Source organism: Propithecus coquereli, unplaced genomic scaffold (genome assembly GCF_000956105.1).
Source record: "Propithecus coquereli isolate 6110/MARCELLA unplaced genomic scaffold, Pcoq_1.0 Scaffold8, whole genome shotgun sequence".
Taxonomy (NCBI): Eukaryota; Metazoa; Chordata; class Mammalia; order Primates; family Indriidae; genus Propithecus; species Propithecus coquereli.
In genome coordinates this window covers 15,898,144-15,911,203 of record NW_012154173.1, presented here as the reverse complement: position 1 = coordinate 15,911,203, position 13,060 = coordinate 15,898,144, and the positions used below count along the sequence as shown (strand labels likewise).

Below are 13,060 nucleotides of genomic sequence, written 5' to 3'. Positions count from 1 at the left end.
CTTATGAACAGAGACTACAAAATTCCTCAACAAAATACTAGCAAACAGAATCCAGCAGCACATTAAAAAGATCATTTACCATGATCAAGTAAAATTTATCCCAGGGAGGCAAGGATGGTCCAAAATACACAAATCAATAAATATGATACATCACATCAACAGAATGAAGGACAAAAACTATATCATTTCAAAAGACACAGATAAAGCATTTGATAAAATTCAACATTCCTTCATGATTAAAAACTCTCAACAAGTTAGGTATAGAAGGAACATACCCCAACACAATAGAGGCCATATATGACAAACACACAGACAACAACATGCTGAACAAGGTAAAGTTGAAAGCTTTTCCTCTAAGATCTGGAACAAGACAAGGATGCCCATTTTCACCACTTTTATTCAACATAGTACTATAAGTCTCAGCCAGAGCAATTAGGCAAGAGAAAAAAATAAAAGGCATCCTAATTGGAAAGGAGAAGTCAAATTGTCCCTGTAGGCTGACAAAATGATCTTATATATAGAAAACCCTAAAAGCTCCACCAAAAAATTCTTAGAACTGATAAACAAATTCACTAAAGTTGTAGGATATGAAATCAACATACAAAAGTTAGTAGTGTTTCTATACACCATCAATAAACTAGCAGAAAAAGAAATCAAGAAAGCTGTCTCATTTACAACAGCAAAAACAAAAAACAAAAAACCCCAGAAATAAATTTAACCAAGAAGGTGAAAGATCTCTACAAGGAAAACTATAAAACACTGGTGAAAAGAATTAAAAAGAACATACGAAAAAATGGAAAGACATCCCATGTTCATGGATTCCAAGGATTAATATTGTGAAAATGACCCTAATACCAAAAATGAACTACAGATTCAATGCAATCTCTATCAAAATACCAATGACAGTCTTCACAAAAATAGAACAAACAATCCTAAAATTTGTATGGAACCACAAAAAATCCTGAACAGCCAAAACAATCCTGAGCAAAAAGAACAAAACTGGAGGCATCACACTACCAGGCTTCAAAATACGCTACAAAGCTACAGTAACCCAATCAGCATGATACTGGCATAAAAACAGACATATGGACCAATGGAACAGAATAGAGAACCCAGAAATAAATCCATGTATTTACAGCCAACTAATTTTTGACAAAGGCAACAAGAACATTCATTGGAGAAGGGACAGTGTCTTCAATAAATGGTGCTGGGAAAACTGGATATCCAGATGCAGAAAATTAAACTAGACCCTTCTCTGTCATCATAAACAAAAAAAATCTACTCAAAATGGATTAAAAACTTAAGTGTAAGACAGGAAAGTACAAAATTACTAGAAAAAAACATAGGGGAAATGCTTCAGGACACTGGTCTGGGCAGAATTTCTGGAGAAGACCTCAAAAGCACAGGCAACAAAAGCAAAAACAGACAAACTGGATTATATCAAACTAAAAAGCTTCTGCCCAGCAAAGAAAACAATCAACAGAGCAAAGAGACAACCTGAAGAATGGGGGAAAATACATATAAACTATTCATCCAACAAGGATTAATACTCAGAATATACAAGGAACTAAAACCACTCAACAGTAAAAAAAAAAAAAAAAAAAAAAAATCCAGTTAAAAAATGGGCAAATGAGTTGAACAGACATCTCTTAAAAGAAGATATACAAATGGCCAACAGGTATATGAAAAAATGCTCAACATCATTAATCAGCAGGGAAATGCAAATTAAAACCACAATGAGATATCATCTCATCCATGTTAGAATAATTACTATCAAAAAGACAAAAAAATAACAAATGCTGGTGAGGATACAGAGACAAGGGAACTCTTACACACTGTTGAAGGGAATGTAAATTAGTAGCCATTATGGAAAATAGTATGGAGGTTCCTCAAAAACACTAAAAATAGGACTATCACATGATCCAGCAATCCCACTATGGAGTATACATCCAAAGGAAAGGAAATCAACAGGTCGAAGAGCTATCTGCACCTTCTTGTTTATTGCAGCACTATTCACAATAGCCAAGACGTGTAATAAACCTAAGTATCCATCAACAGATGAATGGATAATGAAGTATATGTATACAATGGAATACTATTTAGTCATAAAAAAGAATGAAATTCTGTCATTCACTGCAACATGGATAAGCTTGGAGGATATGTTAAATGAAATTAGTCAAGCAGAGAAAGATAAATACTGCATATTTTCACTTATATATGGAAGCTAAAACAGTTGATCTCATAGAAGTAGAGCACAGAACAGTGGTTACTAGAGGTGGGGAAGTAGATGGGGGAAGGGGAAATAGTCAAAGTTAATGGATACATAAGTATAGCTAGACAGGAAGAGTAAGTTCCAGTGCTTTATAGCACTATAGGGTTACTATAATTAACAACTTATTGTATATTTTCAAATAGCTATAAGAGCAGACTTCAAATGTTCCCAACACAAAGAAATGATAAATGTTTGAGATAACAGATATGCTAATTACCCTGACTTGACCATTACACATTGTATACATATATCGGAATATCACACTGTACCTCATAAATATGTACAATTATTATGTGTCAAGTAAAAATAATAATGAAAGCAAAAATAAAACCTTTATGACTCATTTTATCATACTATATCCTGTTTCTTGTCTAGGACGCCACTGCAGAGTAAATCCTTTGAAGTCAGAGACCTATGTCATTTTTCTTTATCTCTTCAGAGACATATGATGGACAATTTACTTATCTTGTAAGCCTAGCTTCCTAGTGTATTATAATAAAAATTAAGAAAAGAGACCTTCAAGACTCATGAATAACAACATGTAAAGTGTACAGCACTGTCCAGCACATCTCAGAACTTTCTGAGATGATAAAAATGTTCTATATCCACAGCTGCTTGATATGGGAGCCACAAGCCACATGAGCAACCAAAATGTGGCTAAGCACAAATAAGGAACTGAATTTTAAATTTTATTTAAAATTAAATGTGGCTAGTAGCTGCCATATCATAGGGGGCACATTGCCCAGTCCATAGGAAGCACTCAATAAATGGTAACTATTAGTATTATAAATAAAAATTACCAGAATGTGCTAGAGATTCACAATAACAAAATATTGTTTCAAATTAAATAAGGTGAAAAAAACATTGTTGCAAAGCAAGTTTCACCTGTTTTAAAGTTTCCTAATAATAAAAGAAATTAAAGCAATCTTATTTCATTAGCATAGCCACCTTCTGAATTAACAATCACTTTCAGGAGATAGCTTCCAAACCAGAGATGCCTTTCAATTGAGTTTGCAGGTGGAAAAAAGATCCAGAAGACAAACAGGGAGGTAACCTGACCCAATGGAAAAACCACAGGGTTGCAATCACACAGACCTTAATCTGAATCTCTTATAACCTATCTCACAGAGTAGAAGTAAGGATTACCAAGAACACATATAAAACATCTATAAGGGTGGAACAGAAGGGATACTCAGTAAAATGGCTATAATTATTATAACATAATTTTAAAAAAAATAAATATTTTATATGTGTATGGAGTCTATTTTTATCAGCAACTTCCCTCTACAATTCAGAATATCCTTATTCAACCAGATCTTTATGCCAGTGGATTTTAGATAGCAAGTTCTAAGAAGAAATTAGTAACTTTCTCCCTTTTTAATGTAAAACGGTAATTCTTTTAGCTAGTTATATTTTTCCTGTTAAATTAAAAACTAAGATTACTATCAAAAAATCCAAAATGGTTTAAACATGATATAATCATCTACAAACGTTGACTCTAATAATAATTATTTATTTGCAGCTTCTTAAAACCAAAATTAACTTTAAGATGTGTACACTTCAGGTCTTCCTATTTGCCTTTGGTTTTTGCAGTTTCAAAACAGAGGCTGCATTTCCTATGGCATATATCTTGCCTATTACAATTAGCAAATGTCATTTTTATTAATACCTTGTTAAACAGTGTAAAGACATCACCACTGGCCTCATAATACTATTTTAAGATCTCAGGTTATTCTATCTTACTAATTTTGTTTGAGTTCCCAGTCACTCTCAATGTATTGTCCTTTCATTCAACCCTAAATCAAGAAAAATCCTTTTCTAAACATAAAAAGGGCCAAAGCATTATTTTAAACTTTTAAAATTGTCATTTAAAGGAAAGATAGGGGGAAGAGAGGGATAGGGAGAGATTTGTTAGAGAATACAAAATTACAGCTAGATAGGAGCAACAAGTTTTAGTGTTCTAAACCACTGCAGGATGACAACAGTTAACAATAACATATAGTTTCAAATAGCTAGAAGGATATTGAATGTTCCCAACACAAGGAAATGATGTTTGAGATGGATATGCTAATTACCTTGATCAGATCAATACACATTATATATATTGAAACATCACTATTTATCCCATAAATATGTATGAAAAATCAATTAAAAATAAAATAAAAAAAACCAAGAAAATTGTCATTTAAGCATAAACTTATTTAATATTATCTTTTTTCCTTTTAATCCACCTAGCATAGCCTGCTTAACTCTGCTAGAATAACTACCATTTATCTTACTTCAATACTCCTAGTTATTCTCATCAACCAAATCATAGAAAAGAGTTTTCACACCTGGTAACCAAAACCCAACATCCATGTAAAATTTCTTCTTTTGGAAGAGTTCTTTAGAGAGTATAAAATCTAAATGTTCCTTTTTCACATATTTTTAATGTTATTATTTTCTCCAACTTACTGAGTTTATATTCCGAATATAGGAAAAAATTTTCAAATAAAAGCAATTTTGGAGCTCATAAATCTCTCTATATCTACTAAATTCCTTATTTTTCAAGCTTTATTTTTCCTAATAAAGCCATCATTACATGGAATGTCTACAATGAAACCAAAGACTAATCTAAATCACACACAATTTTCACAAATATATATATTGAAGATTTTACCTTAAGTTTGCTTGACATTTATGACTAAAGAAGCACCCTAATGCAGAACATTGGAAAATACGTTCAAAGAGATGCATATCAAAATCAGACAACCTCAAAGTTGCAAATTAAAAAAACTATTTTTACTCCATATTAAATCTGAAGTCATACTGAATATGTTTTGTAGCTGATGAAAACTATAAACGCACGCGTATGAAGGATTCCAACAATAAAATTTAAACACTTGAGCTTATTTCTTACAGATGGAATGCGCTTTCTTCTAACTTCATTCTCAGCTGACATAAGAAGTAACTCAAGTTCCTTTATTTTCTTTTCCTTATCAGGATCTTCATCAACAAAAGGTTGCTAAAATAAGTTAAATAAAAGAGAAAAACAAGCTACTTACATAATTGCTTTATTATTATTAGTGTTCTAATTTTTATTTTCTTCTATGCAACATGAAATATATTTTCTATAATAAAGCTTAATGCATCTAAAATCCTAAATACTCATCACAATCCCTCTGGTATCTAAAGAGGTGCTGATAAATACTTTCAAGGTAGCAGAAAAGATTTGGGAAAATTTAAATACAGAAAAAAACATGTTGTATCATCTATATCACTTGAAAAATGTATGTCTGGAATATTTTAGATTATTAAATCTTAATATATTCTATCTTATTTGGCAAAAATATGTACATCGACAACTTGAATGCCTTAAGTTGGCAGAATGAAAGGATCACCACACTGGTGTTCTCAATTACCTTACATTTGTACAGTTTATATTTTTCAAACCCACTTAGACACTTTCTCCTTTAACATTATAATACTCAAAGTAAATACGAAAAATAAGTATTGTTTTTATCCTAGTATAACAGATGAGGAAACAGGCACTATTAGACTTTTTTTTCTTTTTTTGAGACAGTCTCGCTCTGTTGCTCAGGCTAGAGTGCTGTGGCATCAGCCTAGCTCACAGCAACCTCAAACTCCTGGGCTCAAGTAATCCTTCTATCTCAGCCTCCCAAGTAGCTGGGACTACAGGCATGCACCACCATGCCTGGCTACTTTTTTCTACTTTTAGTAGAGACGGGGTCTCGTTCTTGTTCAGGCTGGTCTCGAACTCCTGATCTCAAATGATCCTCCCGCCTTGGCCTCTCAGAGTGCTAGGATTACAGGCGTGAGCCATCACGCCCGGCCACTATCAGACTTTTAAAATATGCTTGAACATATTTGTTTTTTGTTATAAATCAAAGTTACCTGAATAAAGGCAGAAGAAGTCTGAACATGTTCTACACAATTGCCTTCAGGTGACACATACTGATAGCCAGGGATCTAAAAAGTAATTAAAGTATTACTATCATACATATAATGCTATAAAAATGTTTAAAATCTGAGGCAAATACCAAAAACTTTTGATAAAATATCAACATTAAAAACTTAGTATCTCTATAATTTTGAAAATTCATACCTACAATAGTTTCTAATCTAATAACTATTAATAACACTTAGGAAAGGCCTTTAACTTCTCCTAGATGAAATAAGAGAATTATTTAGTCTAGAATTATCAGCCAATCAGCCTATTATTAATATCTACATTACCCACCAAATATTTTTTAAAAGTTGTTATTAGAAAGGTTGAGAAGATGAAGTAATTGTGTTCCTGTCTGTCAGAGGAAGGGACTAGTCCTATGAAGCACTCAGAAGGACAGAGACTAGAGCAAGTTTTTCAATGTTCATATGCCCTACTCTTACCACCATCCCATGCCAATCTCTTGAGTAGAAAGATAACAAAATAGAGGCTTCTTGTATTACTTGTCTTAGAAAACTAATCAGAATCACTCACATACTTTTAATAGATACTCTGAGAATAGACTAAGTACCATTCTGCGTCTTTTCTAAAACATATGTAATAAGAATTTTAAAGTTGTATATGAATTTAGTAATCAGTGGTAGAAATATGAGAGAAGGTACTTTTAAAAACCTTAAAATTGAATAAATATAAATATGAAATTGTCTAATTTCCATAATGGCCTACCTAAATCACTATCTAATGCAGAATCATTATACATAACTTCTAACATAGAACTTAACTTTTACAATACTCAATTATTATCACTTACTGATCAACTTGATAACTCCAATAAATTAAAAACTTATCTTCCTCAAACTTTTCATAAAAATCTGTGATAGCATTTCAAACTGATCTATTTTTTCCTCAAGTCACACTTTATAATAAAATTAGAATTATCTTATTAGCTTAAATTAATTAAACTGTGAATATATAAATATTTCTAAAATTAGTAAGGGAAACAATTCTTAAAGTATAAGAAATATCTTTATCCTTCCAACATGTTTTGATTAAGACTATTAAACACTCAATTGGTCCCAAATAATTTTTAAAATTATCCTTCTATGAGTTAAAAAAATAAATTTAAATAACCTTTCTAAGATAGAAGAATGTTTCAGTTTATGCTGCTGAAATCTAGGATTCTAAAGAAAAATGTAAAGAAACAGACAATAAAAACCTTAAGATATTGAGTATCAGCAGATAACTATACTGTTTTTACATGTTTTCCTATTTGTTAATTAAAATGTCATTAAGTGGTTCTTTTAAAATTATGCCTAAAAAACTTAATAATGTCCCATAAAATATGAAAAATCAAATCTGAGGCATAGTTGGCACAAATTTTTAACACCTTGCCCAATTTTATCTTTTGATAGATACCATACTATTAAGTCCTGATTTAATCTTTACATTTTATGTGGCAAGAACCAAGAACAGCTCATTGTGAAAAATGGTATAATGAACAAGGTAGACAGAGAAATGTAAAACAAACCTTATGAAGATTCCTAAACTAATTTCTTCCAGGTAGGAAAATGCACTGTAAGGAACAACATAGAGCTTGCCCCATTTTGAGCTTGGATAATATCTACTTTAATGAAGCTGTCTAGACAAAGACTAAAATCATCCAACTGATTGATTATAAGGGGAAGAAGCCAAGTTGAAAGCCATCAAAGACCAATTACCACACCATCATAATGATGGCTTGAATGATTTTTTTTACTATTTTCTCCTTTAAACCATTTTATACACACCTACCTCTTAGAGATAGGCAATAAATACTATAATTACACAAAAGTTTTTTTAATGGAAACTACCATATATGATAAAGCACGGATAAAGATAACCATTAGTTTTGAATCATAAATGAAGATAAAAATAATTAGAATATTAGGAAATGTTCATACTAAGTTTCTTTTTTTTATTTTTTATTTTTTGAGACAGAGTTCCACTCTGTTGCAGAGTGCAGTGGTGTCAACATAGCTCACTGCAACCTCAAACTCCTGGGCTCAAGAAATCCTCCTGCCTCAGCCTCCCAAGTAGCTGGGACTACAGGTGTGTGGCCATCACGCCCTGCTAATTTTTTCTATTTTAGTAAAGATGGGGTCTCACTCTTGCTCAGGCTAGTCTCAAACACCTGACCTCAAGCAATCCTCCCACCTCGCCCTCCCAGAGTGCTAGGATTACAGACCTGAGCCACTGCACCCAGCCCACACTATGTTTCTTAATGTAAAAATTACATATAAAAGGAAACATTTTAATCAGTTTGTTACCAAAATATTTATAAATCAAAGTTATGGCATTTCTTTTTCAGTTTGAAAATTTAAATGTCTATCTCCCCCTTAATATATATTTTACTTGTCCTATTAAGAAATGAAACACCTTCATATATAGCAACTAAAGAAATTTCTTAAATAATAAAAGTATTAAAAATATGTGCCTGAACAGGTATGTAAAACTGATTCTGGGTTTGCAAATGGTCCATAGTTGCACAAGGTTTGTGCTGAAGTTTGGATGAAGACCGTTCTGATTTTATTCCGTCTTGCAAATAGCCCTCCTGTTCCACTTTTCTTCGCATGGTAGAATTCCAATGATTTTTGATAGAATTATCAGTCCTAAGAAACGAAAGTGTACAATTTAAAAAGAAAAAGGATTCCTCAAATTTTAACACTGTAAAACTTGTACAAAGTGCTTAAAACTTTTACAACTGGCAAAATTAGATACTTTTTGAAAATTCAAAAGACAAACTGTATGTTTGTATGTCGGGCATCGTTCTAAGCACTGGAGATATTGCAGTAGATGAGATAAAGAAGGTCCCTGCTCTCATGGAGCTTATATTCTCATTGAAAGTGTGGCACGGGGGAAGAAGGAAGAATAGAAAAAAAAAAAAGAAATAAGAAAAATATTAGTGCAATGCGAATAATTAAAATAACAGGTAACTGGAATAATTCTGGTTAGGTAGTCTAGGAAGGCCTCTGCGAGGTGAGAGTGAAGCTAAGATCTCAATGACAAGAATGAACTAGCCATACGAAAACAGGAAAAAAAATAAGAGCATTCTAGAAAAAGGGTATAACAAAGGCAAAGGCCTTAAGCCAGGAACAAATACGATCATGAAAAGCAAACTACAAGTTACAGAATCCCAGTATTCTTTTTCACTTCTTAGAACAAAATATTTACAGAAAGAAAGAGTTCATTGGTTGCCTTTTTACCTAAGGTTCCCTTTATAAAAATGTAAATCTTCAACATACAGCTACTTGTAGTATAAATTTCATCCTTCATAAAATATACATTTACTAAAAACCTACTTTATGTTAAGGCACTAAGCTAGGTTCTATGGAAAGTAAAAAGATATATAAGAGATTAAAAATATCGAAAGTCCATAGACCAGGTTTAGTAACTTAGATAAAAAATATAACACTATGTCTTCATTTCCTTGTCTATAAAACAAAGACAGCAATGTTTGCTCGGCATATTTTCTAAGTACATAAAGATTATCTAAGAATATATATAAAATCACTTTATTAACTATAAAGTACTATCAGATAGAGATTATGGCAATAAAAAAAACAAATGTATATCTTCTAAGTAAGGTAGGAATGTCCCCAAGGTTGTTGGTCTACACTAAAGACTGTCACGAAACATTAGAACCAGTGTGATACAGAGTGTACTTAAGTACATCACTGCCTCTGAGGGAAATGGTGTACTTTAGCCACATGGATAAATACACTAGTCCTATGGTTTATTAATCATACCATAATTAATTAAGTATTGAATTTTCCCTAACGCACTTTCACAGCAGTTTATTTCAGTCAGTGTATTTGTTATTCTCTGGTCTTATGCACAGAATCTGGTACAAAAGAAATCTTACATTTAGATTCCATTCCAGCAGAGTTTGTACAAATAGGGTCTGCCTGACTAGCACTGATATAATTTTAGGAGTATATGCTTACATAATCTAAAAGTCTATCATTTTATTGCACAAATTACTGCTATAAAATATTTCATTAAAAAAGTAATCATATGCTTTACCACAAAATTTATTACAAATGGTCCCAAAGGGTTGCTTGTATTATGTAAATTTTAATTGTAAATAAAATAAAATCATTGGGTACTTGCAAATATATTTAATAGTAAGGTAATAAAGTCCATGTTTAAGTACAGAAAAATATATATACATTTATATAAGCACCTTCCTGGAAGTAGTTTGGCAATTTCTGCCCAACGATTTCCTAACCGCTTATGTGCTTCATAGATGATTCTGTCCTCCTCCTCTGTCCATGACGATTTCTTTACCTCAGGGTTCAGATGATTATGCCATCTTTCTCTACACTGCTTGCCTATTCTTCCTTTTAAATGTTTTGCAATTAAAGACCATCTTTTTGGTCCATATTTCTGTACTAATTCAATAACCTAAGAAATAGAAAAACACAGTTTACAAACACATTACTTTGAAAGAATTTTAAAATATAACTCAAGAATACCATTTTAAATAAATGCATCAAATCCAAGCCACAACTACAATTTATAAAAAACAATTTTACTAATAAATACTCTTCAGCATTTTCCAACTTCAAAAATTTATTCCAAACTTATCTAAAATCCAAGGGGCTAAAGTGGCAAGAAGTTAAATTGCTTTCATACAACATTAATTTGAAATAACAGTAAAAATGTTGAGACTTGTGTATTTTCTACTCTTACATCTTAAAAAAAAAAAAAAAGCTTCAGCAGAAAGCCAAAAAATCAATTAGGAAGCAGAAAGGATTTACCAAGTTATTGGCTTTCATTTCTTCCTTTCTCAAACTGAAAGGATACAGATCATACATTTTGTTTTTTTCCCCACATTTTAAATTTGTTTTTATTTTCCCTAAAATTGCCATAGTTATTCCCAGCCTGCTTTACCTCATTGCCCTATGTCAAATATCACGTAGTAAACATTTTATATTGGTAGAATATTTAAATTTAATATATTGATAATTTTCACTATATGCATCTATTAACTTTCTTTAAAAAATTATATTTCAGGCTTAATTAAATGTACTTTTAAATAAGATAACACATTTTAAAACTTATCATTGGCCATCAAGTAAATCAGATCAGTACTGAGCATACTGAAGAATGTTGTTTTTATTTTGCTTCAAGCAAGAGAAATGATGTTCTAATTGCCCAACTACAATAGCAACTTTTATGCCTTAAAGGGCATGAACTAAAGATCAATTTCTAGTGTGGTGAAGAAAGTCTTCTATTCATCTCCAACTTTTATAGCACGAAGTAACACTGGTTTTTAAATCATAAACTCTTTGGAAAAATGATGCTCTGCTATCTGCCTAATTCTGGGGCTCATTATAGGTCAAGAGGAAAAAGAATGACTTCTTTAACATATGGAGTTATCAGATGTAAAAATAAATTAAAATCTGTTTTTAAAATGTTAATTCAATTTCTGACAGGAAACTACACCCTAACGCTGTTAAACTAAGCTCTAAACAAGGTTAAACTAAACTTACAACAAGCATTTTTTTCTTCTGCAAATCAAACTCTCAGAAAGAAAAAGCTATATATTATACTTGGTTCGACTCAATTCAGAAAAAAATAACATTTCAAGACACTCAATATTCACTTCTTAGGCAAGCAGCCTCCAGACAATAAAATAAAAATGATTTAAACATATACTTTGCATCAAAACAACATATCAGGAAGAAAAAAAGCTAGTCCACCTACACAGTGAACATAAAGAATATGAACATGTTACCCTCTGATCTTCTTCTTTAGTCCAAGGTCCCTTTATCAATTCTGGATTTAAAACTTTCTGCCATCGATGCTGGCATTGAAAATCAGACCGATTCTGAAAAAATTTAGATGATTTTGTTATTGAACCACTGTCTTCCAGAAAGCAAGTCAGCCTAAACTAATGTTTCATACCCTTAGGAACAAAATCTTCAAGAATAATATATTCAAATAACATTCTTTAAACATGTAACATTTATTTTACATGGCAGTGTCCTGATTCTGTTTTTTTTTTTAAATTAGCAGAGTTTAGACTACAAATAAAAACAATATATTTGAAATTAAAATATGTATCTCTATACTATGCCTTTTAACACAGCAAGCAGCAAAGCCATAACACAGATACTGCCATAAAGAAATGGATCTAGGATTGAGGAATAAAAGGCAGTATAGACAGAAACCTGTAAAAAGCAGACATAAGAACTCAAACAGCATAATAGTCTGGATTCATACAGTACAGCAGCACAAAACTCTATACAGTTAAAAAAAAAAAAAAAACCCTAAAGGCATTACTAGACTACTGCACGGTATTAAAAGGATATTTATAAATGATAACCCCCGTTATCAAGAAAATGTTAAATATATCTATATAGAAAATGTGTGTTACATTTGAATTAAATTAGTTAAGTGTCGACACTTGAAAGGAAAACGAATTTGCCAAAATAAGAAAACTTTATATAGAAACATTTCAAACTCCAAAAATGATTACTAAATGAAGGCTTATTTTAATCAGTCCATGACCTAGTAATTTCTATGTATTACAAGAATAATAACACCTAACATTTCATTAGTGATTCACAGTTTACAAAGTTGTTAGTTCATACACAAGATTACAGATAATCTATAAGCATATAAAGGGATAGATACAAATATTTTGTCTACCAATGGCTCTTTTGTCCAATGAACTTCAAATTATCTTTATTAAAACTCAGCTTCTTGGCTGGGCGCGGTGGCTCACGCCTGTAATCCTAGCACTCTGGGAGGCCGAGGCGGGCAGATTGTTTGAGCTCAGGAGTTTGAAACCAGCC

At 31.7% G+C, this 13,060-nt stretch overlaps 1 protein-coding gene across 3 annotated transcripts in view; it reads right to left on the bottom strand.

Annotated features, from left to right (window-relative positions):
- MYBL1 (v-myb avian myeloblastosis viral oncogene homolog-like 1) overlaps positions 1 to 13,060 on the bottom strand; it is a 40,776-nt gene that overhangs the window by 15,643 nt on the left and 12,073 nt on the right. For all 3 annotated transcript variants that reach the window (XM_012663128.1, XM_012663129.1, XM_012663130.1), the window contains exons 4-8: positions 11,998 to 12,090; positions 10,441 to 10,661; positions 8,692 to 8,866; positions 6,167 to 6,241; positions 5,172 to 5,276 (exon numbers count right to left, since the gene is read on the bottom strand). In XM_012663128.1, coding sequence (XP_012518582.1) covers positions 5,172 to 5,276; positions 6,167 to 6,241; positions 8,692 to 8,866; positions 10,441 to 10,661; positions 11,998 to 12,090 — 669 coding nt within the window. The remainder of the gene's footprint in view (positions 1 to 5,171; positions 5,277 to 6,166; positions 6,242 to 8,691; positions 8,867 to 10,440; positions 10,662 to 11,997; positions 12,091 to 13,060) is intronic.